At 55.8% G+C, this 26299-nt stretch overlaps 1 protein-coding gene across 5 annotated transcripts in view; it reads left to right on the top strand.

Moving 5' to 3' along the window:
- The window catches only part of MCM2 (minichromosome maintenance complex component 2), a 31365-nt gene extending 14384 nt beyond the window's left edge, over positions 1-16981 (top strand). For 3 of the 5 annotated variants that reach the window (XM_067043268.1, XM_067043267.1, XM_067043269.1), the window contains 13 exons: positions 3181-3356; positions 3433-3693; positions 4664-4883; positions 5035-5242; positions 6765-6899; positions 7197-7388; positions 11600-11693; positions 12468-12718; positions 12850-12976; positions 13483-13595; positions 14338-14583; positions 15319-15501; positions 15635-16115. In XM_067043268.1, the coding sequence (XP_066899369.1) occupies positions 3181-3356; positions 3433-3693; positions 4664-4883; positions 5035-5242; positions 6765-6899; positions 7197-7388; positions 11600-11693; positions 12468-12718; positions 12850-12976; positions 13483-13595; positions 14338-14583; positions 15319-15501; positions 15635-16009 (2581 nt within the window). In that variant the 3' untranslated portion in view covers positions 16010-16115. The other 2 variants (XM_067043272.1, XM_067043271.1) reach the window with 1 other exon arrangement.
- The last annotated feature ends 9318 nt before the right edge of the window (positions 16982-26299 follow it).

Consider the following 26299-nt stretch of genomic DNA (forward strand, 5'->3'; position numbering starts at 1 on the left):
TTGCCTTTGAGCTCATCTTGCCAGGGTCTGGGGGGAGACAGGTTCGTGGAGCCACAGCATATGTCCGTGTAACTGGTTGTGTCTCCCTTAGAGTAGACCCGAAGGCCTTGGTAAGCCCCAGCTCCATGAGATGTGCACCCCAGGGGACGCAGGGCATCTGTAATCCGGGGCCACGTCAGGGACCCCAACTGGGAAGGACAGGAAGCAGACAGCCAAGAGTTTCTCTGCAACTTCAGAGAAACTGTGGAGGGGTGATTAATCAAGATTTAGATTTAATTCATCCCATACTTATTGTGCTTAGTCTGTAGCAGACCTTGTGTTCACGCTTACTGAGAAACGTACAAACGTAGTAAAGGGTACGGAGGCTTATTGCTAAGACGGTGGAGTAAAGCTCTGTGAGTGAGCAAGGTTAGATTCCACTGGTGTCTCACCCCGTGTTAACAACCAGCATTTTGGGGGCTTCCCTGGTGGCGCAGTGGTTGGGAGTCCTCCCGCCGATGCGGGGGACGTGGGTTCGTGCCCCGGTCCGGGAGGATCCCACGTGCCGCGGAGCGGCTGGGCCCGTGAGCCGTGGCCGCTGAGCCTGCGCGTCCGGAGCCTGTGCTCCGCAACGGGAGAGGCCACGACAGTGAGAGGCCCGCGTACCGCAAAAAAAAAAAAAAAAAAAAAACAAAACAAAACAAAAAAAACAACCAGCATCTGGCCTCTGCATTAGCACTAGAATTACCTGAATGCCCGGGAGCCCCGTGGGGGTTCGGCCTTGGGGCTCCCTTTACTCCGACGTGGGGGCTTCAGACTTGGTGTGCGTGCGAGTACTGCCCAGGCCGCCCCACCGTCCGCAGGGGGAGCCCTCTCGGAGCGCCCAGGGCACGCTGCGCCGTTTGGATCTTGGCTTTTAAGCTCCATCGCTCCAGCCGATGAGCCTGGGTGTGCAGCACAGGCCAGACAGACTCTGGATGGGTGAGGAGTCTGCACAGATAAGCCCTGAGCAGCTTCCCTGCTGTGCTGTGTGGGCTTGTGCGGGCAGGACGCCCCTCCCCGGCTGGCCACCCTCCATCCACCCCTCTGCTCTTCTGCTCTTCCGTTGCAGGGACGCCTGGATAGCGGTATCTGAGGACCAGAGGGGCCCAGTTAGATTCTGGCTTTATGGCTCGTTTGAAAAACAACCTTACTGAGCTATAGTTTTTATAAGATTTATCTCTATAGGAATACAATTTAACGCGTTTTAGTAAATTTCCTGGGTTGTGCACCCATCCCCACAATCCAGTCTTTTCCGTCTTCCCAGTAAGATCCCTTGTGCCTGTTTATCTAGTCCTCATTCCCTTCACCCCTAGGTAACCAATAACCGACTTTCCGTTTCTTTGGATTTGCTGGTACTGGCTGTTTCGTGCAAGTGGAGTCCGTAACGCACAGGTCCGTGTGTGCAGGCCTGTTTGGCTTACTGTGTTTTTCAGGGTCCCTCCACGTTGGAGCACACGTCAGCGAGCCGTTCCTGTGCTTGGCTGAGTAGTATTCCATTGTATGGACAGACTGCGTTTTGTTTACCCATTCATCAGTTGGTAGACGTTTGGGTGCTTTGCATTCTTCAGCAATTACAAATAGTGCTGCTAGGAGTTTTTTATGTGAGTGTATTTTTACGTTCTCTTGGAATGGAATTCCAGTTTCTAGGAATGGGATTGTTGGGTCATGTGATAACTCTATGTTAATTTTTTGAGGAACTGCCAAACTTCTCCAAAGCAGCTGCACCATTTCACATTCCCGTAAGTGGCGTGTGTCGTTCAAGTCCTCCACATTCTCACTGACACCTGTTATTTTCTGGGTTTTGACAGTAGGTACCCTAATGAGCGTGAGGCGGTATCTCACTGTGCTTTTGATTTGCATTTCTCTGACAACCAGGGATGCTGAGCAGCTCTTCGTGTGCTTGTTGGCCATTTGAGTATCTTTGGAAAATTTGTCTTCAGATCCTTTGCCCATTTTTAATCAGTAATTAGTTTCCGTGACTTTTTATCATTGAGTTGTAAGAGTTTTTGAAAGCTTATTTTGCATGTAAGGTTTTTATCAGACATGTGATGTGCAGATATTTTCTTCTCAGTCTGTGACTTGTTTTTTTAATTTTTTTAAAATGGTGGGTTTTGAGGTGTACAGTTTAAAAAATTTTTCTGAAGTCTAGCTTATCAAATTCTTTTAAATTGACCAATTAGAATTTCACTGAGGGCATCTCACATGGCTTGAAATTCTTTTTTTTTTTTTTTTTGGCGGAACGCGGGCCTCTCACCGCTGTGGCCTCTCCCGTTGCGGAGCACAGGCTCCGGACGCGCAGGCTCAGCGGCCATGGCTCACGGGCCCAGCCACTTTGCGGCATGTGGGATCTTCCCGGACCGGGGCACGAACCCGTGTTCCCCGCATCGGCAGACGGATTCTCAACCACTGTGCCACCAGGGAAGCCCTTTTTTTTTTTTTTTTTTAATTTATTTTTATTTATTTATTTTTGGCTGCACTGGGTCTCCGTTGCTCCGCGTGGGCTTTCTCTAGTTGGGGCGAGCAGGGGCTACTCTTTGTTGCGGTGCGCGGGCTTCTCATTGCGGTGGCTTCTCTTGTTGGGGAGCACAGGCTCTAGGTTTTGTGGGCTCAGTAGTTGTGACACGTGGGCTCAGTAGTTGTGGCACACGGGCTTAGTTGCTCCGCGGCATGTGGCATCTTCCCAGACCAGGTCTCGAACCCGTGTCCCCTGCATTGGCAGCTGGATTCTCAACCACTGAGCCACCTGGGAAGCCCAGAGCTCCCCTTTTGTTACTGTGGGAAAGTGCACATGACATAAGATTCCTGTCTCAGCCATCGTTGGGTGTAAGTTCAGTGCCATCACATCACGCACGTTGTCGTATGACCGTCGCCACCCTCTCCAGGACTTTCTTCTCCAAACCCAATCACGCAGGATTTCTGTTTGTGACTGGCTTGTCTCACTGAGCACAGTGTCCTCAGAGTTTGCCCGTTTTGCCGCAGGTGTCAGAAGGTCCATCCTTTTGAAGACTCTGTCCTTTTCCGTGTGGGATCCATGGGGGAGCCTTTCGGAGCCTCGCCAGGTGCCCTGGCCGGGGCTCCGGAGCCCTCGGGAACCCAGCTCCTGGTGGGGTTTTGTTTTGGGGTCTGGGTGCTAACAGGGTCCATTTGGGGGCCTCGCAGGGACTACCGCCCCATCCCGGAGATAGATGTCTACGAGCCCGAGGGGCTGGCCCCGGACGACGAGGATGTGGAGGAGCTGACCGCCAGCCAGAGGGAGGCGGCCGAGCGGGTCATGCGGCAGCGAGAGCGGGAGGCCGGCCGGGGCCTGGGCCGCATGCGCCGCGGGCTCCTGTACGGTGCGTTCTCGGGGAGCCCGGGGGAGGCGGGGAGGCGGTGTGGGGAGCCGGCCCTGAACGTGCCCCCGGCCCCCAGACAGCGACGAGGAGGAGGAGGAGCGGCCCAGCCGGAAGCGGCGGCAGGTAGAGCGGGCCACGGAGGACGGTGAGGAGGACGAGGAGATGATTGAGAGCATCGAGAACCTGGAGGACCTGAAGGGCCACTCGGTGCGCGAGTGGGTGAGCATGGCCGGCCCGCGACTGGAGATCCACCACCGCTTCAAGAACTTCCTGCGCACCCACGTGGACGGCCGCGGCCACAATGTCTTCAAGGAGCGCATCAGCGACATGTGCAAAGGTACGCCTGCCCCGTGCCCGCGGGAGGTCGCCCGCCCTGGCCTTGTGGTGGCAGATGTATGGGGCACGTGGGGCGTCCGTCCTGGAGCTGGCCGGGGCTGGGGCCTGAGCCCGGGTTGCCTGTCTTTCAGACAAAGTATTGAGGGTCCAGCTCACTGTCCAGGGACTACGCCTGGACCACAGAAGCCGTTTTTTGGTTTTTGTTTTGTTTTAAATTAGTTAATTAATTGTTTTTTGGCTGTGCAGTGTCTTTGTTGTTGCACGTGGGCTTTCTCTAGTTGCGGCGAGCAGGGGTTACTCTCCCTTGCAGTGCGAGGGCTTCTCATTGTGGTGGCTTCTCTTGTTGCAGAGCACGGGCTCTAGGTGCGCGGGCTCAGTAGTTGTGGCTCATGGGTTCTAGAGCACAGGCTCAGTAGTTGTGGCGCACGGGCCCAGCCGCTCCGCGGCATGTGGGATCCTCCCGGACCGGGGCACGAACCCGTGTCCCCTGCACTGGCAGGCGGACTCTCAACCACTGCGCCACCAGGGAAGTCCTAGAAGTCGTTTCTGATGGACTTACAGTTGGGCAGACTTTATGTAAAACTCTGGATTACTGCTTTGATCAGAGTGTAGCAGCACGTTTCTGAACAAAGCAGCACGTGAGGAGGCGTGTGGCTCCTGGTCCCCACCGTCCCCTCCCCTCCCTTTTGTCGCATATCCGACACGTTTCTTCGCGGGTTTCCTCCTGGCCTTGTAGGCACTCTGAGTTTGCGGCAGGCACCCCGTGTCTTACTCCACTGCATCCCCCCCAGGGACTTAGGTCCCATTTCATAGGTTCAGAGCTTGAGAGCTAGGATCCGTCACTTCTCTGGGTCCCGTCGCTAACGCTGAGCGGACCTGGAAGCGAGGCTGGGCCTCCCCTTCTCGCGGTGAGACGGGCCTGCCCCAGCCTGCTCTGCGCTCAGCCTCTCTTCCCACCCCGCCCGCCTCAGAGAACCGCGAGAGCCTGGTAGTGAACTACGAGGACCTGGCCGCCAGGGAGCACGTCCTGGCCTACTTCCTGCCCGAGGCGCCGGCGGAGCTGCTGCAGATCTTCAGCGAGGCCGCCCTGGAGGTGGTGCTGGCCATGTACCCCAAGTACGACCGCATCACCAGCCGCATCCACGTGCGCATCTCCCACCTGCCCCTGGTGGAGGAGCTGCGCTCGCTCAGGTGGGCCAGCGGGGCTTGGGTGGCCGTGGGGGGCGGGGGGGGTGGTGGGTGGCTGCGGCCGGAGAAAGCCCACCCCGTGGGTCCCGGCCTCACTGGTGGGCGAGGGCCCGGCGCCCGCCCTCTGGGCTCTGAGGGCACCCCGTCTCCGCAGGCAGCTGCACCTGAACCAGCTGATCCGCACCAGCGGGGTGGTGACCAGCTGCACGGGCGTCCTGCCGCAGCTCAGCGTGGTCAAGTACAACTGCAACAAGTGCGGCTTCGTCCTGGGGCCTTTCCGCCAGTCGCAGAACCAGGAGGTGAAGCCGGGCTCCTGCCCCGAGTGCCAGTCGGCCGGCCCCTTCGAGGTCAACATGGAGGAGGTGAGCGCGCGCCGGGATGCAAGTGCGTGTCGGCCACGCCCTGGGGCAGGCCGGCCCGCGTGCTCAGCCCACGCGGCGTTCTCAAGAATTCACGCCAGTACGTGCCCACCGGACCGTTTCCCTGAAAGCATCGGCGTTTCCGGGTTTTCTCTCTTGAGCGGGAAGATCTGGTGAAAGCGGGCCTGCGTCTGCCCTGGCTGCCCCACAGCAGGGCGCCTGCTTTCCAGTCCGTACTCCCTGGTTCCTGCCTCTCTGGCCTCGCGCCGGGGACCCCTGATTTGTAACTGTCTGAGACACTGCCGTGCTGGCTTCAGGAGGCCCTGCTGGAAGGCTCTGGGCCTTAAGACCTCGGGCACGTGACAGCCGCCTTGGAACGTGAACCACTCCCAGTGTAAAGTGTGGCGGGGTCGTCATGATCCCTGCGGAAGAGCCCAGGCCCCCCTCTGCTGCTCTGCTGCCGTGACTGATGGGCTAACCCCCACTGCGCTATGATTCTGAGAAGCGCCCCAACGGGAGCCGCATTGCCAGGAAAAGCCTGGCAGCCCACAGGCCAAGACTGACCTGTTTCAGAGTTCAAGTGCGCTTCGCCTGGGGAGCGACAGCTGCAGGGCTGGGCTCCAGGTGAGCCCATGCCTTTACCCAGAGTCCCCCCGCCGCCTCCATCTAGCTGGTCCCCCTCCCCTTTACAAGTTCCCCCTTCACAGACGTTTCTTGAGAAGCTTCTTGCACGAGAGCAGAGTTGCAGGCTCTGCTTGCGGGGCACCTGGGACAGTAACTGGTAGTGGAATAATAGTTACGGTGAAGTTTCTGGAGCAGTCGCTAGGTGCCAGGTGGTGGGGGGGTGCGTTATTTGGTCTTCATCACACCTTGTAAGGCAGGTGCTGTTATTGGCCCTATTTGGCCACTGAAGTAACAGGCTGAGGTCACCCAGCCAGGAAGTGGCCCAAAGGATTAGAACGCAAGCATTTTGATGTGGAGCGTGGGTTTGAAACCACCCTTTCCCGCGGCTCTTTTCTAGGCAGCGGGTGAGATGATGGGTGTTAGATTGCATGCACAGTGAGCCCACACTTGGTGTAACTCGTTTCACGGGCATTGGTTTGAGTGCTTTTCACGTTGTGACGTGACTTCCTCCTCCCCGTGTGGCTGTGGCCGCAGCGTTCGTACCCCCATTCTGCGGGGCAGGCACGGAGAGAGGGGGAGGCCTCGCCAGGGCCGCACAGCTTAGGCCGCAGAGGAGCCTGGCTCCAGTGTCCACATGCACTGGGCTCAGCTGTAGGGCCTGTCCCAGGGGTCTGGCTTCCGGCAGGAGGGAGGCGTCGGGGGCGGGGGGTGGCAGGAGCAGGGACCGTGCACTGCGGCGCTGGTCACGGTGGCTCTCCCCGCTGCCACCTTTGGTTCACGCCGCTCTCCTTGCCCCCGGGCACCGCTCCAGTTCAGGTGACAAAGAATCGGTGCTTGGACGACAGCCCAGGCTTTGCTGGCTAGGGACGGGTCCCTTTGACGATCTGTTTATCCCACACAGACCATCTACCAGAACTACCAGCGCATCCGAATTCAGGAGAGTCCTGGCAAAGTGGCGGCCGGCCGGCTCCCCCGCTCCAAGGATGCCATCCTGCTCGCGGACCTGGTGGACAGCTGCAAGCCGGGAGACGAGATAGTGAGTGGCCGGGCGGCTGAGGAAGTTGGTGTGAGCGCTGTGGCGGGGGACGGGGGGCGGTAGCCCGGGGAGTGGGTCGAGGTCAGCTCCCCCGTCTCTAGCACTGGGCTTCTCCTTGTGGTGGACGGCCAGCCGGGCGCTGGGTTCGGGAGCAGCGTGCTGCGGTTCTGCTGAGCTACTGCTCTCCCGTCGGGGACCCGGGGACCCGGGGGAGGGGTCGGCGCAGCCAGTGAGGAGGCAGGCCCGGGCCGTGCTCCCGGCCCCGGGGTCGCCCCCCTGACCACTCGGTACCCCCAGGAGCTGACTGGCATCTACCACAACAACTACGACGGGGCCCTCAACACCACCAACGGCTTCCCCGTCTTCGCCACTGTCATCCTAGCCAACCACGTGGCCAAGAAGGACAACAAGGTGGCCGTGGGCGAGCTGACTGACGAGGACGTGAAGATGATCGCCGGCCTCTCCAAGGACCAGCAGATCGGGGAGAAGGCAGGTGGAAGGCGGGCGGGGCTGCTCCGGAGTCGGGGTACCCGGGGCGCGCCGTCTGGCCCACCTCGCGGCCTCCGTCTTGGCGCCCGGGTCTCGGGAGCTGGTCCCTTCGTTCGACTCCCTGCGTCTGCTCAGTCCGCTTGCCTCGGCGTGGGCTGTGCTCCGGGGGGAGAACGTCCGGCGGCCTCCCTGAGCCTGTGTCCTGCCCGCGAGGACGGGGGTGAGCTCGGCGTTCCTCAGGTCGTGCCGGGCTCGGGCTGGAAGGGAAACCGCGGGGGCGGCAGGAAGAGCTTGTCTGGTGGGGCGTCCCGTGGCAGCAGAGCCCCGCCGCCAGCCGCTTCTCCAGGAATAGCGCTACCCCAGCACAGGGGGTTGCCTGTCCCTTTAACCGTAGGCTTTGTGCCGAGGTTGGGGAGACGGGGGTTTTCGCTGCAGGGTTACAAGTACAGGCGACCCCGGACAGTGCGGGGGGGAGGGGCTCCCACCCCGCCTCTGTTGAACGTCCACGTGTGAGTGGACCCGCGCAGATCCGACCCGGTTGTTCCAGGCTCAGCTGTAGGACGTTAAGGTCCTGTTGACATAGTTCTGCCGCGCGGCCCTCGGGCTCCTGGGTCGCCGGGTGGCCCCTCGGGCTCGTGGTCCTCCCCCGCCCCCTCGGCATCCCTCTCCCCTCGCCCCCCCGCTTCCTGTCCTCCTGTTGGTGCAGGACCGCCCGGCTCTCTCCCTGGCTGCTCTGCTGCCCCACGGCTCAGCTCCTTGCACCCCCGTCGGCCGCCTTTATTAGCCTGCCGAGACTGGGGGCCCACAGGGAAGGCGGGTGTCCCCAGCCCCAGGAGGACAGGGACTGCAGTTCCGCCAACGTGCTGGGTCCTGAGGGACCCTCCAGGGCCACATTGTTCGGGCTTCTTGGTGGGGAGGGAGACCTGGTTGTCGCCCTCTTGGGGCTTGTCCTTCACTACGGCCCCGGTGGCCCCTCCCACCCGCCCCCGCCGAGGGAAACCCGTGCTAGTGTGACGAGCACGTTTTCAGAATCGCGACGGAGCATTTGGGCAGGTATCTGAGGGTGGGGGACTCTGACTCCCAGGCACGTGTCAGCTTGTCTACACACACACACCTGATGTGTGCGGGTGTGGGGGGTCCGTGTGCTTCTAGAACACTTTTCTAGCGCCCGCCTGCCCTCTGCCTGCTGTGACTTTCCTCTGCACCCTCTGCAACTTTGGAGACAAGTTGACGGGTGACAAGGGAAGATCCAAAAATGATCAGGCTCGTTGGAACGGTTGGAGCCAGAGGTTTGCAGACTGGTGGCTGGCGGGCCCCATCCAGTCTGCCGACGGGTTTTCTCCAACTGGTACGTGGTTCTGTTTTGTTTTTGTTTTTCCGAATGTTTGAATGAGTTACTATTCCTTAGGAGTGGGGAGATTTCACAGAAAAACTGGGCGCCCAGGTTTTGACTTTCCAAGTCGGGTGGTCTGTGCCTTTAGGAGCGGGCGATGAGCCGGGTGGCCGCCGCCCTCGGGTGCGTTCCGTCCGGTCTGCCGGCTGCCCACTGCTGTGGTTCCTCCCGCCCGAATCACCCCGGCTTCCGCCCAGCTTGCCGCCACGGGCATTGGATTTCCTGGGTGCTGGCGGGGTGAAGCGTTCGAGAGATGTGTGTTGTGCCTGACGCTGAGGTTTGGAAGAACTGACAGCAGACGCACGCAGCCTGAAGCCAGACTTAGGGTTGAGTTTTGGCGTCGTGCTCGGTGGGATCACGAGCTGCCCCGGCTGTGAGCAGAGACGGGGGTCGTGCCCACTCGCGGAGCTGTTCTAAAGGTTAAGTAGGGAAGCGAGCAGGCTTGGGGTCTCCGCGGCCAGCTGTCATTGCTACAGGTTGTTACAGCTGGGGCGCTGGGAAGGACCAGCGGGGGAGGATGAGCACGGCTTTGGGGCCTGCGTTAGGCGATGCCTGTGCCGAGTGTGGCCGCGCGGGTGGGCGCTGGGCTGTCTGAGCGCGGCGGGCGGTGCACGCGAGACTTAGGAGTGTTCGAGCCTGGGGTCGGGTCCTGGGCGTCCTCAGCAGCAGGCGGTCTGTTTCCTCCCGTGTGATGTGGAGGTCGTGGCGGTACGTGGAATAATCCTTGGGAAGTGGGTGTCACCCCCTGGCAGGTCTGGGTTTGGGTTCACCCCTCTTGCCAGGCGCTTAGCTGCCCCGTCACCTAAGGTAGCCAGGCCGGCACGGGCGCACCGAGCAGGGTGGCGGTGGTGTGGCCGCTCCCGTGCCCTTCAGGCTGGCCGGGACGGCGCACAGGGAGCCTGCGAGCGCAGCAGGCGGGAAGCGGGCTGCTGCCCCCGGTCCCCGAGGGAGACATTGCCTCCTCCTGAGAGGTGCCTGCCACGCAGACAGCACAGAGAAACGGTCTCTGGGTGGAGAAGCCCAGGCCGGGCGGCCCTGGCATCAGGTCCAGCGCGATCGTCTCTCCCAACAGCGGTGGGGGCTTAGTAAGGGGATCGTTAGCATGTACGCAGCGCTGAGTATCCGCTGGTCACTGAGTGATTCGCAGAGGCTTGTCTGTGTCTTCTTGTTGATGAGTGACCCGAGACGTGGGGCGGTGGGGGCCTGGTTTACTTAAGACGCCCACGTCACGTGGCTAACAAGTGGCAGAGCCAGGGTCCCGCCGGGCCGTGCGGCCTCCACCCCCACTTCCAGGGGCCGCTCTCTGCGCCCCCGCGCGGTTCCCACGTGTGGGAGGCGCCTCTCAGCGTCGGGTTATCGTGAGTTCCAGGGGACCCAGCTCAAGACGTGGCCCACGTTTTAAAAGTCACCACGGAAGTTGTAAGACGTGAGTGTGGCCTGGTGTGGCGACCCTGCGTGTCCTCTGCCAGCTTCTCCCATCCCCGAGGTCATGGCTGGCCTGGGCTCCTCTGCGCAGCCCCCTCCCCTGTTATTCTGACACAAATTCAGACCTGCCTTTGCACCGGCACCGACATCAGTGTGTCTCTCAAGGCTCTCTTACTAAACTGACCCCCACTACCGCTGTCACACTTGAAGAAATACCTAGTTGTTCCTTTAGGGTTGATGTTCAGTTGGGTCTACAGTTCCCTGGTGGTCTTTTTTTTGAAAAGTTTCTTGTAGTCAGTGTCCATGTAAGGTCTACACACTAAGAAGTTGACTGTCTCTCATCTTTTAAAAAAATTTATTATTTTTTAAAATTTTTGGCTGCATTGGGTCTTTGTTTCTGCACGCTGGCTTTCTCTACTTGCGGCGAGCGGGGGCTACTCTTCGCTGTGGTGCGCGGGCTTCTCGTCGCAGTAGCTTCTCTTGTTGCGGAGCACGGTCTCTAGGCTGCGCGGGCTTCAGTAGTTGCAGCACACGGGCTCAGTAGTTGTGGCTCACGGGCTCTAGAGCACAGGCTCAGTAGTTGTGGCGCACGGGCTTAGTTGCTCCGCGGCATGTGGGATCTTCCCGGACCAGGGATCGAACCTATGTCCCCTGCATTGGCAGGTGGATTCTCAACCACTGTGCCACCAGGGAAGCCCTCTTCTACTCTCTTATACACCCCCCCACACACACCCCACCCCCCACCCCCCTCCACACACACACACACACACACACACACACACACACACACACACACACACACACACACACACACACACACACACACACACACACACACACACACACACACACACACACACACACACACCTCTGCCCAGAGAAATGGCAACTGTCGACTTTCCACGTAACCTCCTGGTGGACCCACCTCCCGGCCGCCCCGTGTTCTAAGCTAGGTATCTGCAGTCCTGCGGGAGCCGGGCTTGTGTAGACGACTCCTGTAGTGGTCACAGCCCCCATGGACTGGGCAGTGTCTTCTCCTTTCCATTCGGGGACACAGGCTCAGGCAGGCCGCCGAGCCTGGGTGGGGTCTTCTGCGCCCATGCTGCCGGAGCCCACCCCTGCCCATGTGGGCCTGGGTCTCACCTCCTGCTCCTGTTGTGCGTGCAACCTTGGGGCGGTCCTGCAACAGGACGAAGTGAAGGGGGTCGGGCCGGTGTCCTGGTCAGCTTTCAGGTTCCGTGACTCGGGAAGAGCCAACCAAGTACAAGGCCCGGAGTTGGGGATGGGATGGGGGGTGGGTCTGGAAGCGGGGTCGGGGGAGTTGCAGCTGTGTGTGGGCGCTCCGGGCCGGAGCACGTGGTGACCGTTCCCATCGCCCCTCCCCTCCTCCCAGATCTTTGCCAGCATCGCTCCTTCCATCTACGGGCACGAAGACATCAAGCGAGGCCTGGCGCTGGCTCTGTTTGGAGGGGAGCCCAAAAACCCCGGTGAGCGGGGCAGGGGGGCCACCTTCTCTGCAGGGGGCTTGGTGGGAGCAGTTGCTGGTGTCCGGGGAGGAGGATACGTCCACGGGTGGCTCACCACCCCGGGGAGAGCTCAGCCCACGGCCATGCCACCGTGCACAGATTTAACTGTACAAATAATGCCCAGACGTGTGTCTGTATGATACCCTTTTCTTGAGTCGTTAGAGGTCTCGAAGAGGCCCCCGCTGACTTCCCTGTCTCGTCGTGGTCCCTCCCTGCAGGTCACCTGGTTGGTGTCGGGGGGACATGGGCAGAACTGGCTGTGGCTGTTCAGATAGATTAGACACGTGCTGATAGGAAAACACGGCACTCCGTGACTTTGGCATGTTTCTACTTGCAAGTGTAGCGCTCCCTGTCTGTGTGTGAGGGACTGTCCGTGACACACCCAGCTGCCCCTGTCGGCATGGCCTTGGCAGCCTTGCCTGTGGGCGCACAGAGAACGAGCTCGTCCTCTGAAGTTACCGTGCCCTGGTCCACATCGTGCTGTATTCAGCTGTCCTCCTGGCTGGAGGGCGTGTGTGCGGCCTCCAGTGTTTACATTACAAACGGCATCTTCATAAGCACCTCCTTGTGCGCCATGTTTCTGGGTTCTGTGCTCAGACTGGGATGGCTGGTCCTGGGCATTATTACATCCCTTTCTAGAAAGAATATGGCTTTGTTGTTGGCAGTAGGCGGGCTGGGAAATCGGAGATAATCCAGCTCTACCCCGAGCCCCCTCTGCCCCGTTCCTGCCCCCAGGCGGCAAGCACAAGGTGCGAGGTGACATCAACGTGCTCCTGTGTGGAGATCCCGGCACGGCCAAGTCTCAGTTCCTCAAGTACATCGAGAAGGTGTCCAGCAGAGCCATCTTCACCACCGGCCAGGGGGCCTCGGCCGTGGGCCTCACGGCATATGTCCAGCGGCACCCCGTCAGCAAGGAGTGGACCTTGGAGGCTGGGGCCCTGGTCCTGGCGGACCGAGGAGTGTGTCTTATTGATGAATTTGACAAGGTAGGTCCCCGGGCCACAGAGGTGACCTGTGGGCTGAGCCCTCGGTGGGGAGCGCGTGTTCGTGGGGAGGGCGGGGGCCTCGTCTGAGAGAGCGCGGTCGGGCAAGGATCCCGCGTTTGCCCGCCGTGCAGATGAACGACCAGGACAGGACCAGCATCCACGAGGCCATGGAGCAGCAGAGCATCTCCATCTCCAAGGCCGGCATCGTCACTTCCCTGCAGGCCCGCTGCACCGTCATCGCTGCCGCCAACCCCATAGGTAGGTGGGTGCGACGGCAGAGGGAGAGCAGACCCAGGGGCCCCTGCTCTGGGACCCGCGCCGCCGGGTCTGCGGAAGGAACTGGGCAGCAGAAGGCGCTCCTCTCGCCGGCGTTTCTTGCTGGGGGTGGGGTGTGAGCACCGGAGACCCCCGGGCTCTCGCTGAGCCGTGTTCGCAGGAGGCGGGAGGAGCACCTAGTGCTTAAACAGGGTGGGACTGGTCGTTGGTCTCAGCCAGCAGGTGGTTGGAGAGCCCGGGCGCCCTTGCTGTCTTGTCCCTGGGTTTTCCTCGCGGGAGGCGGCTGAGCGGCCTCGGGCTGTTTGGGGCCACGTGGGAGAGCCCCACGCGGGCTGGTCCGGGGTGCCTGGAGCAGGCCCTGCGTCCCCCCACCGCCGATGCCCTCCCGTCGCTGAAGCCACACGGGCTGGAAAGAACCCTGCACAGTCAAGGAGAAGAGGGGCCGCGGGGAGCGGGAGCCCTGATGGGGAACTGCCTTTGTGATGCAGGCGGCCGCTACGACCCCTCGCTCACCTTTTCGGAAAACGTGGACCTCACGGAGCCCATCATCTCCCGCTTCGACGTCCTTTGTGTGGTGAGGGACACAGTGGACCCGGTGCAGGTATGCAGCCCACGCCCTGGGTGTGCGCCGTGAGTGTGGGGACCTCGCGTCAGCCCGGGGTTGTGGCTCGCCAGGCTCAGGAAGGGCTGCCGCGTGGACCGCATGTTTTCCACTTGCTCTCGGCCCAGAGTTGCTTGATTTCTCCTCTTCGCCGGCCCCTCCCCGGCCACCTGCCCAGCGTCGCCCACACTCTGCCACCAGCTCCCGAGTCTCCGCACTTCTCGCTGCTGTGAACCTCGTCCCAGCTTCCCTCCTGTGGCCCGACGCACTGCAGCCTTGGTGCTGCGCCCCCGGCTTCCCCTGTCAGAGGCCAGCCGTCTTTGGGGGCACGGGCGGGCCTGCCTCTCCTTACAGACCTGCTCTCGGCCTCCCGTCACATCTCGCTGGCAGGGGGTCCACCGTCCCCGAGAGGTCTCTCCCCCTGCCCCTTCCTCACCCACACCCCCTCACCTCCTCGGCCTTCACTCGCGCTCTCTTCTCTTCTCCCAGATATCGTGACTGGGGCCCTGGTGACCTCAGCCGGAGGCTGTTCTCCGGCCTCCATCCCGCCACGTGCTTCTCTTCTTCCTGTAGCGTGAACTCTGTCTGTCTCCTCTGCCCTCACTCGGGGGGTGCGCCCCGGGAGCTCCCGGCCCGTAGCAGGTGGGGGACACGTGTCGTCACAGAGCGTCTTCAGTGAGCTGACCTGCTCCAAGCCGGGCGCCAGGCTCAGCCCGCTCTTGTCCTCTCCGTCTTGTCTCAGGATGAGATGCTGGCCCGTTTCGTGGTCGGCAGCCACATCAGACATCACCCCAGCAACAAGGAGGATGGGGGCGTGGGGGGCGCCCCGGAGCCCCCCATGCCCAACACATACGGCGTGGAGCCCCTGCCGCAGGAGGTCCTGAAGAAGTACATCATCTACGCCAAGGAGAAGGTCCACCCGAAGCTCAACCAGATGGACCAGGACAAGGTGGCCAAGATGTACAGCGACCTGAGGAAGGAATCCATGGTGAGGGCCGGGTGGGGCAGGTAGGGTGGGGCAGAGGGGGGACGCACGGCAGAGCCTTCTGTGTGTGTTCAGTGGGTCCAGGAGCCCTGGAGCAGCAGGAAGGCCTTAAAGACGTGATACTTACTCGCCTTAGCCGTTTTGTTTAGACGGAACTTAAACGTACGTGCATTTGTCTGTCTCAGGGTACAGCTGAGGTCTTTGTTCTTGGACCTTTGATTTGGTTCCAGTGACTTTGCAAAAATCTCACCCAGATGAGCACGTGCCGTTCACTCGTGGTGGGGAGAGAATTTAAAGGCAGCTTTGCAAGCAGGTCGACTGCAGAGTTCGTGCAGGTCGCTCCCTCTGGCCTACCGTATCACGGCAGCCACTCCTCCTTCCCTGTCCCTCCCTCCTAACACCTTTTCACTTAGTCAGGTCTTTTCAGAGCGTTAGCTTGGGCTTCACGGAAACACGACTTCGTTCTCTCCCTGATGCTGCACCGCGTCACGCGGTCCCCGGTACCTGACAGTAACAAATACAGCCGCCCATGGGCGTGTAGACTCCGGGTGCCCGGGAGCTGGCGGGAGCGCACGTGCTGCCTTCACGCTCTGGGAACCGGCGGAAGCTTGGGCGTGCCTGGCTCCGGCGGGCGCCGCCCCGCAGGGGGGTCAGCTGGGCCTCGCGGCGGCGCCAGCTCCGCCCCTGCGCCGCGTGCCGGCTGTCCCGCGGGGAGGCTTCACGCGGCCCTCCCTCTAGGCCACGGGCAGCATCCCCATCACGGTGCGCCACATCGAGTCCATGATCCGCATGGCTGAGGCCCACGCGCGCATCCACCTGCGCGACTACGTGACCGAGGATGACGTCAACATGGCCATCCGCGTGATGCTCGAGAGCTTCGTGGACACGCAGAAGTTCAGCGTCATGCGCAGCATGCGGAAGGTGGGGGCGGGGCCTGGGCCGCCGGCGGACGGTGGGGGCGGGGCCTGGGCCGCAGGAGTCCAACGTGCCTCTGCTGCCGGGAGCAGCTGGCTGGGCGCCCGGCAGGGGGCTCACCTTCGCGCTCCCTCCGCAGACTTTTGCGCGCTACCTGTCGTTCCGCCGGGACAACAACGAGCTGCTGCTCTTCGTCCTGAAGCAGCTGGTGGCCGAGCAGGTGACGTATCAGCGCAACCGCTTCGGGGCCCAGCAGGACACGATCGAGGTGCCCGAGAAGGACTTGGTGGACAAGGTATGGGCACGGCCGGGGGCGGGGTTTGCCCGGGCCGTCACAGCGCACGTGTCCCTCGATCGTCCCGTTACCGTCATGCGTCCTGCTGACGCGCCGGGCCGGGGCGACCACGCGCGCAGCTTGTCCGAGTTCACGGCCGTTGTCCGGGCTGAAATTTCAAGCCCCGTGTCCAGCTGCAGACCCTCCCTCAGCCTCACAGCGGTTTGCTCTTCCCTGTGACGGGGACAGAGGCCCCGCCTGCCTGCCTCCCCTGGTCCGGCCCCGAACGCGTGCTGGGGCCTCGGGCTCGGGACCTGCCCACGCGTCCGCACGGCTCACTGGACGTCCCCACTTTTCAGGCTCGTCAGATCAACATCCACAACCTGTCTGCCTTTTATGACAGTGAGCTCTTCAGGATGAACAAGTTCACCCACGACCTGAAACGCAAGATGATCCTCCAGCAGTTCTGAGCACCGGCGGCAGCTCTGTGGCCCCGGTGGAAGGTCAGACCTGGTCCTGACTTCACTCTGCTTCAGGGGCCCAAAACCAAACTGTGCGGGGCTCCGAGTTGTGGGGCCGGGCTCGCAGCGGTGCCGTGTGGCTCCGCCCCATGGCCGGGGTGTTTATTTCCGTGACACGCTTCCTCTGCTCTCATCTCGGGGCACTTGACTTCCCAGAGCTGCGTTTTCAGCCCTCTGACAGCCGCCCACCACTTGCAGGAGGTTCGCCTGACCTCCTTCTGGGGATTGAAGTCGAATGTGTTCGGGACCCCTGGGGGCTGTTCTCGGGGACTGAGCGCGTAAGGGTGGTACCAGAACTGTTGGCCTCTTGCCGTGAGTTTGTGTCCTGCTGCTTTTGCTGCCTGTGGTTGAAGAGCAAGTTCCCAGTGTTTGCAGTGTTTTTCTGAACTGTGTCCTGCAGCCTCCTCTAGGCTCCTATGAGTAGAGGCAGCGTGTGGGTCCTGCACAGGTGGGACCCTAACCTGTGTGTCGGCACAGCCTTGCGTCCTCTGACGGCCCTGCAGCCTTGGCCTCAGCCCGCGGGGGGAGTGGGTTCGGGCTCGGCTGGTGAGGGTCGTCGGAGCCGGGCCACCCCCCCACCGTTGCTGTGTCATCTGTTCTCCTACCTGGCCCTTTCATCACTCTCTCACTTGTGTACACTGAGTTCTCATTTCTGTCGTTTTAGTTTTTAATAAAATGGAGTCAACCTAAACACCGGTCTCAATTCTGTCTTCATATCGTAACCCAGGCTCTCCTGGACTTGCCTTGAAGGCCCTTCCGTCTTTCACCTCCGGTTTCCCGCAGGCGAGGACCAGGCTAGGAGAGCGGCTTTGTGCGTTCCCGTCTTCCCGGGGATTCGGTTGGCGGTTGCTGCCTGTGTGGTCTCCGTGGAACCGGGACCTCGGGGCAGACTGGCACGCCCAGAGGGGCTGGAGGTGACCAGGCTGTGGAGAGAGCGGCCCTGTTCGCCCTGGCACTGCCGCGCCCTGGCAGCTCCCCCGGGGCGCCGCACGCCTGTGGGCCTCCCTGCTCCTTGCCTCAGACGGAGCAGGAGCGTCTCCTTGCATCGGATCGTCCCTCTTGTGCAGGTTTTCCCTTCTGGAACCTTTCAAGATGAGGCCTCGGGTGAAAGCGCTGCGGACGCCTGATGCCTCACTCACCTCCTCCCCCAAATCCTGGAGGGTGTGCCGTGTGGCCGCCAGGCCTGAGGAGCACGTCAGACGTGGTCTCTGCCGGGATGGGGTGGATAGACTCCAGTCAGCAGGTAAGGAAGAGCGGGAGCAAGGATCTGTGCTGTGGGCCTGCGTCAGGGGGGAGGTGAGCCTCTAAAAGGGGCTGCGCACAAGGGGGGGGTGGGTACGGCTGAAGCAGAGCAGGCAGGCCGGGCTTGCAGGCCGAAAGGAAAGCTTTTTCTGCGCGTATGCAGCACCTCAACGTGTGCACTTGCACGCCAACCGATTGTCCCGTTGTCTGCGGTCACAGACAGACTGGGCGTCAGCTCCGACGCCCACTACAGGAGTCCAAGCAGGCCCCGCAGGTTTGGCTCAGACACCAGCCACAGCTCACCTGCGCCTCTGTCCAGCTGGGCTGCAAGTCAGAGACTCCCACGCCCCCTCTCGGGTTTGGTAACTTGCCGGAACGGCTTCCCAAACCCAGGGCGAGTTTATTTCCAAGAACCGCTGTATTAACCAAGGCTGTATGACAGGATGTGGATGAACAACCAGGTGAAGAGTCCCAGGCACGGGAGCTTTGGTCCCCGTGGAGAGTGGGGTACCTCACCATCCCAGTGTGGATGTGTCCTTGTCACCAGCCTGCAAGTTCTCTGCACCCCTAACGTTCAGACTTTTGTGGAGGCTTCCTTTCCCGTGCTGGTCAGATCACCGGCATCGGTGATTAGATTAGCTCCTCCTCTAGCCCCTCTCCCCTCCCAAGAGGTCAGGGCCTGGGGCAATTTCCGGCCCTCTGATCGCCTGGTTGGTTCCCCTGGCAACTAGGCCCTGTCCTTAGGGGCTTTCCAAGATTCACCTCCTTAACAAAGTTAGGAGTGGTCAAAAGGGTCTTGTTAAGAATACCGAAGACACTCTTCACCTAAATTACTCCAGAGCTGTTTCTGGAGCCGGGGATAAAACCCAGATCTTACAACCAAAGATGCTTGTATCCGTGTCTCTTATCACTTAGGAAATTACAAAGGTATTTTTGGAGCTCTGGCCAGGAGCTGGGATGCAGACCAGAGTATATATTTCTTACTCTATCACAGTGTCACACGGGTCCAGTAAGGCTCTGAGTCTGACTGCCGTACATGGCCCTGAGGCTTGTAAGCAGGAGGCGAAGCTGGTCCCACGTGTTTCACAGGGAGGTCCTATCCGGCCACGGGGGACTGTGGAGAGAGAGAGAAATGGAGGGGCTGAATGGGCGCCTGGGGTGTAGCCTAGAGATGGCGGTGGTCTGGACCAGGGGACGGGGACAGTGGACCGATTTTAGATGTATTTTGCATCTCATGAATAAGACGTGGTGCTGGGAGAAAAGAAGAAGACGTGGATGGTGCCCAGGCTTCTGGCCTGAGAGATAGGCTGACGTCAGGGGCAAACCGGGGAGCTTCATGTAGACGAGTTGGCTGGAAATGCGTTTGACGTCCCAGGAGAAACGGGAACTTCGCAGGCAGGTTTGAGTCTGGGCTGCTGCGTGGAGGTTTGGGCACAAGCTGCAGTGGTCCAACAGGTGTCCCCGTGGGGCTGGGTGTAATCACCCCGCAGAGAGCAGAGAGAAGCGATCGCCGCTGGAAGCTTGAGTGCCCGTCGTGTGAACCAGCAAAGGACACTTAGGAACGGGCAGATGCTGCGGGAAACTAGAGGAGGGATTGTTCTTGAAGCCAGGAAAGGGAAACCTTTCAAGAAGGCTGAGGTCAGCTGGGACCCAGACGGCTTCGGGGTCAGGTGAGACGACAGATCTGTCCCCTGTGCTGTATTTCATCCAATGTCAGATGTCACCTGTTACAAGAATCACCATTATTTTGTACGCTACTCAGGCAAAAATGCTAACATTTAGAAAGGCCGGATGCCGTCAACCGTAAAACGTCCCATTTGAGAGTTGTTGGAAGTAGTTGTAAATGTGCCTCTTAAGCTGAAATCCGGTATTTGTGGTAACACGGAGGTTGACAGTGACCTTGACCAGCAGTGTCATTGCAGCGTGAGTAGAATAAAGGGGGTGGGAGTGGGTAAGGAAGCAGAAATTGTACGCCTAGAAACTCTTGAGAAGTCTGGTTCTGAAGGGGAGCAGTGAGATGGGGCAGCTGGCAAAGGGTTTGGGATCGAGGGGAGGCTTTTCCTTTGCTATATTTTAGGACTGAACAATTAAAAGGTTTTATTCATACAATAAGTTTATTAATGGATTAATCTGAAAGATAACTGTGAGTGAACAAATAAGATACCAGAAGGTGTGATATCATACAGGTAAAAATTTTAAATATACAGATACTACATGGTGCTGCGTGTGTGTTATAAAGACCATAAAACGTATGCTTGTGGACTCGTGTTATTTTAAGTAACAGGTTTGTTGAGATACGGTTAAATAACGTGATTTAAAGTGTACGGCTCAGTGGTTTTAGCACGTCATCAAAATCAGTTTTGGGACATTTGTGTGATCTCCCGGCCAAACCCACAGCCGTTAACGTTCGCTTGCCTTCCTTCCTCTTCCCCCACCCCTACCACAGCCCTGGAAAACCACAAAATGTACTTCCGTCTCTGTAGATTTGCCTCTTCTGGACATTTCATACACGTGGAACCATACAATATACGGTGTTTTGCAACGGGCTTCTTAGCATAATGTTTCTAAGGTTCATCCCCGTTGTAGCATATGTCCGTGCTTCTCTCACTTCTTTTTGTTACTGAGTAACACTCCGTCTTAGGGATGTGTCACATCTCCTTTATACACTCGTCAGTTGATGAGCATTTGACTGTTGTGAACGATGCCGCTGCGAACATCCCTGTGACAGCTTTCCGTGCGGACCTGTGTTCTCTCTTCTCATGGGTGTGTTCCCAGGAGTGGAATTGCTGGGTCATATGGCAGCCCTGTGTTTCGCTGTGGAGGGACCACCGCACCGTTTTCCAGAGCAGCTGCACCATTTTGCTTTCCCAGCATCAGTGCCTGAGGGGTCTGATTTCTCCACGTTCTGTATGACGCATTGTCTTTTTGATTTTAGCCACTTTCGTGCCTGTGAAGTGGTTTCTTACTTTGATTTTGATTTGCATCTCCCTGATGGCTGATGAGGTGAAGCGTCTTTTCATGTGCTTACTGGCCGTGAGGTTAAGCGTCTTTTCATGTGCTTACTGGCCGTGTGTATATCTTCTTTGCAGAAATGTCTATTCAGATTTTTGCCCGTTGTTTTTCATTGGGTTGTCTTTTTATTATTGAGTTATGAGTTATTTATGTAGTCTAGACACAAGTCCTTTATCAGATTTAGGATTTCCAAGTATTTTTTTTCCCATGCTGGGGGTTATCTTCGCTTCCTTGATGGTGTCCTTTGAAGCACAATTTTTTTTCGTTTTGAAAAAAAGTTAATTAATGTATTTATTTTTGGCTGCATCGGGTCTTCGTTGCTGCGCGTGGGCTTTCTCTAGCTGTGTCCAGCAGGGGCTACTCTTCATTGTGCACGGACTGCTCATTGCAGTGGCTTCTCTTCTTGTGGAGCACGGGCTCTAGGCGCACAGGCTTCAGTAGTTGTGGCTCGCGGGCTTAGTAGTTTTGGCCCATGGGTGCTCTAGAGCGCAGGCTCGGTAGTTGTGGCGCACGGCCTTTGTTGCTCCACGGCATGTGGGATCTTCCCGGACCACGGCTCGAAGCCGTGTCCCCTGCGTTGGCAGGCGGATTCTTTTTTTTTTTTTTTTAAATAAATTTATTTTTATTTATTTATTTATTTGGGGCTGTGTTGGGTCTTCGTTTCTGCACGAGGGCTCTCTCTAGTTGTGGCTACCAGGGGCCACTCTTCATCGCGGTGCGCGGGCCTCTCACCATTGCGGCCTCTCGTTGCGGAGCACAGGCTCCAGACGCGCAGGCTCCAGACGCGCAGGCTCAGTAGTTGTGGCTCACGGGCCCAGTTGCCCCGCAGCATGTGGGATCTTCCCGGACCAGGGCTCGAACCCGTGTCCCCTGTATTGGCAGGCGGATTCTTAACCACTGTGCCACCAGGGAAGCCCTGGCAGGCGGATTCTTAACCACTGTGCCCCCAAACTCCTAGTTATATCTTTTATGGCTTATGCTTTTGGTATCATTTCAAAAACCATTGCATAATCCAAGGTCATGAAGATATAGCCCTATATTTTCTTCAAGTAGTTTTATAGTTTTATCTCTTACATTTAAGTCTTTGATTCGTTTGGAGTAAATTTTGTATGTGTGACATAGGGGGTGTAACTTCCTACATGGGGTGTACAGCTGTCCCAACCCCATTTGTCGAAGAGTCTATTCTTTCTCTATTGGTTGCCTTGGCAATCATGACCATGACTGTGAGGGTTTATTTCTGAACTCTCAATTTCATTCCAAGGATATGCTTATCTTTGTACTGGTGCCAACTTTGTTTTTCTTTCTAAGATTGTTTCAGTTATTCTGGACCCTTTGCATTTACATCTGAATTTTGGAATCAGCTTATCAATTTCTGCCAAGAAGCCACGAGGAATTTTGATGAGGATTGCACTGAGTCTGTAGACCAACTTGGGGATGATGGTTTTAACAATTTCATTTTTTCTCATGCATGAAATGGAATGTCCATCCACTTACACGCGTTTTCTTTAACATCTTTCAGCAGTGTTTGTAGTTTTGTATTTTTTTAATTAGATTTATTCCTAAGTTGTAAATGGAATTTTCTTACTTTACTGCAGTTTGTATGTTTCCTATTTCTGCTGTAGCAAATTCAGTGGCTTAAGGTAACACAAGTTTATTATCTTACAGTTTTGGAGGTCAGAAGTCTGAAATAGGTCTCACTGAGATAAAATCAAGGTGTCAGCAGGGTTCTGGGTGAAAATCCCTTTACTTGCCTTTTCCAGCTTCTGGAGGATCCCTGCGTTCCTTGGCCAGAAATGGCTTCATGCTGAGCTCGGCTTCTCTTGTCCCGTTTTTCCTTGACCCTGACTCTCCTTCCTCCCTCTTTCCATTGTAAGAACCCTCGTGATTACACTGGGCCCACCTGGATAATCCAGGATCATCTCCCATCCCGTATCCTTAACTTAATCCCACCTGCAAAGTCCCCTTTTCCATGTGAGGTAACGTATTCACAGGTTCTGGAGATTAGGGACATCTTTGGGGAGCTGTGATTCTGCTTACGACACAGTGTATAGAAATACATTTGATTTTCGTATATTGATCTTATATCCTGCTACCTTGCTGAGCTCATTTATTAGTTCCAATAGTTTTTTTTACTGGATGAAAACCTAGGATCCTAGTCTGTGTGCAAGATTATGTCATCTATGAATGAGCGTAGTTTTACTTCTTCCTTTCCATTCTGGATACCTTTTTTTTTTTTTTTTTTTTTTGCGTTATGCGGGCCTCTCACCGCCGTGGCCCCTCCCGTTGCGGAGCACAGGCTCCAGACGCGCAGGCCCAGCTGCCGTGGCCCACGGGCCCAGCCGCTCCGCGGCACGTGGGATCTTCCCGGACCGGGGCACGAACCCGTGTCCCCCGCATCGGCAGGCGGACTCTCAACCACTGCGCCACCAGGGAAGCCCTGGATACCTTTTATTTCACTTTCTTGCCTCCTTGTCTGGCTGGAACGTCAGTACAACATGGAATAGAAGTGGCAAAACTTGACAGCCTTGTCTTGTTCCTGGTCTTGGGGGAAAGCTTTGTCTTTCGCCATTAAGCATGATGTTAGCAGTGGGGTAACATGCCCTTTATCAGGTTGAGGAAGAATCCCTTCTGTTCCTAGTTTCTAGAGTGTTTTTTGTCATGAAAGGGTGTTGAATTGTGTCAAATGCCTTTTTTCCATCTATCGAGATGATCAAGAGGGGTTTGGCCTTTATTCTGTTGATAGGGTGAATTGGTTTTCAGATGTTGAATTTTAACCTTGCATTCCTGAGGTAAATCTCATTGGCCATGGTATATAAAACTCTTTTTATACGTTGCCGGATTTGGTTTGCTAATACTTTGTAGAGTATTTTTGTATCCATGTTCATAAGAGATACTGGTCTGTGATTTTTTTCCTTGTAACGTCTATGTCTGGTTTTGGTATCAGGGTAATACTGGCCTCATAGAATGAGTTTGGAAGCGTTCCCTGCACTTCTGATTTTTGGAAGAGTTTATGAAGAATTGGTATTAATTTTTCTTTTACTGTCTGGTGTTCATTTTTATATGGTTGTATATCTCATTTCCCTTATGCCTTTTGTGTTTGGTTAATAAATGACCTATATTACTTCTCAATATTTAAAGCAACTTTTTAAATGATTAGATTTAGTACTTGAGTCTAATGGGTATGATGTATGATGTGAAATATGGATCGAACGTTATATTTTCAGATTAATTGACATAACACTATTGAGTGAATATCTGTTCTGCACTATGTTGAAGAGCTTTCTCTGTAAAACATTTTCATGTGTACAGCGGTCTGTTTCTGACCTCTCTGTTTCATTTCATTGTTTATGCATCTATTCCAGATTTCAATACCACAATATGTTAATTTCTATATGTGTTTTGATCAAAATTTCAATTACTCTTGAGTATTTTCTCTTCAAGATGAATTTTTAAAAATAAATTTATATATTTATATTTGGCTGCGTTGGGTCTTCGTTGCGGTGCGCGGGCTTCTCATTGCGGTGGCTTCTCTTGCTGTGGAGCATGGGCTCTAGGCACGCGGGCTTCAGTAGTTATGGCACGAGGGCTCAGTAGTTGTGGCGCATGGGGTTAGTTGCCCCGCGGCATGTGGGATCTTCCTGGACCAGGGCTCGCATCCACGTGTCCTGCGTCGTGATTCTTAACCACTGCGCCACCAGGGAAGCCCTCAGGGTGAATTTTTAAATCAGCTTGTCAAATTCCACAAAACATTCAACCGGGGGGGTTTTTGTTGGCATTCCATTGCATTTGTTGATTACTCTGGGGAAGAACTGACATCTTTACAACGTTGAATCTTCCCATTCAGGGACAAGATACATTTCCCCCTTTGTTCTGGTGTTGTATGAAGCTTTAGCATTTTCTTCATTTAGACTTTATACCTCTATTCGGTTTATTCTTGGCTTTCAATAGTGGTTGTGGATGAGATCTTTTTTCCTACTATATTTTCTAATTGGTTATTGATGATATATTAAAAACTTACTGATTTCTATATGTTATTTTATATCCAGAAATCTTCCTCAAATCTTATTAGTTTTCAATTAGTCTGTCAGTTGATGGTCTTGAATTTTCTAGGTATGCAAATAATTAGTTTTATCAAATTTTCTCCCAAATTTTTATCTCATTTTATTCTTCTATCAAGCCTATTGCATTGTTTGTTACAGAATATTCAATATTTGCGGTGGTAATGATAGTCCTTTTCTTGTTCCTCACTTAAATGGGAATGCTTCTAATGTTTCTTCACTAAGTATGATGATTGTTGTACGTTTTTAGGAGATACTCTATTGAATTAAGGAAGTTTTCCTTCTCTTCTATTTCTCGTTTGCTTCTAAAGTTTTTGTTTGTCCCTTTTATCAGGAGTAGAGGCTGTTTCGTTGCATGCCAGTGGTGGGGGGGGGGGGGCATCTCCAGAGATTATTTATTTATTTATTTATCTATTGGCCTTGCTGCGAGGCATGTGGGATCTAGTTCCCTGACCAGGGATCGAACCTGTGCTCTGTGCAGTGGAAGTGTGGAGTCCTAACCAATGGAACTCCAGGGAATTCCCTCCTGAGATTTTAAAAAAACGGATCCTCTTAATGCTGAGAAATGAGTAACTTTTTCTTTTTTTTTTTCCATTGGAGTATAGTTGCTTTACAATATTGTGTTAGCTTATACTGTACAGCAAGGTGAATCAGCTATACGCATACATATATCCCCTTTTTTGGATTTCCTTCTCATTTAGGTCACCACAGAGCATTGAGTAGAATTCCCTGTTCTATACAGTAGGTTCTCATTACTTATCTATTTTATACATACTGTCAATAGTGTATGTATGTCAATTCCAATCTCCCAATTCATCCGTCCCCCCCATTCCCACACCCCGCTTTCCCCCTTAGTATCCATACGTTTCTTCTCTCCGTCTGTGTCTCCATTTCTGCTTTGTATATAAGATGGGGTCTATACCAATTTTTTCAGATTCCACATAGATATGTTAATAGATTGTATTTGTTTTTCTCTTTCTGACTTATTCCACTCTGTATGACAGTCTCTGTGTCCATCCATGTCTGTACAAGTGACCCAATTTCATTTCTTTTTATGGCTGAGTAACATTCCATTGTATATATGTACCACATCTTCTTTATCCATTCGTCTGTCGATGCGCATTTAGGTTGCTACCATGTCCTGGCTATTGTAAATAGTGCTGCAGTGAACATTGGGGTGCGTGTGTCTTTTTGAATTATGGTTTTCTCAGGTTATATGCCCAGTAGTGGCATTGCTGGGTCATATGGTAATTCTATTTTTAGTTTTTTAAGGAACCTGCGTACGATTCTCCATAGTGGCTGCACCAATTTACATTCCCAGCAGCAATGCAGGAGGGTTCCCTTCTCTCCACACCCTCTCCAGCATTTATTGTTTGTAGATGTTTTTGATGATGGCTATTCTGACCCGTGTGAGGTGATACCTCATTGTAGTTTTGATTTGCATTTCTCTGATAATTAGTGATACTGAGCATCTTTTCATGTGTTTGTTGGCAATCTGTATGTCTTCTTTGGAGAAACGTCTGTTTAGGTTAGGGTTCTAACACTCAACCAATCTTGTTGCATCCCTAGGGTAAGCCCCACTTAATCATGACATATTAACATATTGAATACATTGCAGCAATCACCTTGCTCATATTTTTTGGGGAAAGTTGCATCTGTGTTTAGTAAGATTGGCTTAGGGTTTTTTTTTTCTATTT

The sequence above is a fragment of the Kogia breviceps genome, chromosome 10 (assembly GCF_026419965.1).
Source record: "Kogia breviceps isolate mKogBre1 chromosome 10, mKogBre1 haplotype 1, whole genome shotgun sequence".
NCBI lineage: Eukaryota > Metazoa > Chordata > Mammalia > Artiodactyla > Physeteridae > Kogia > Kogia breviceps.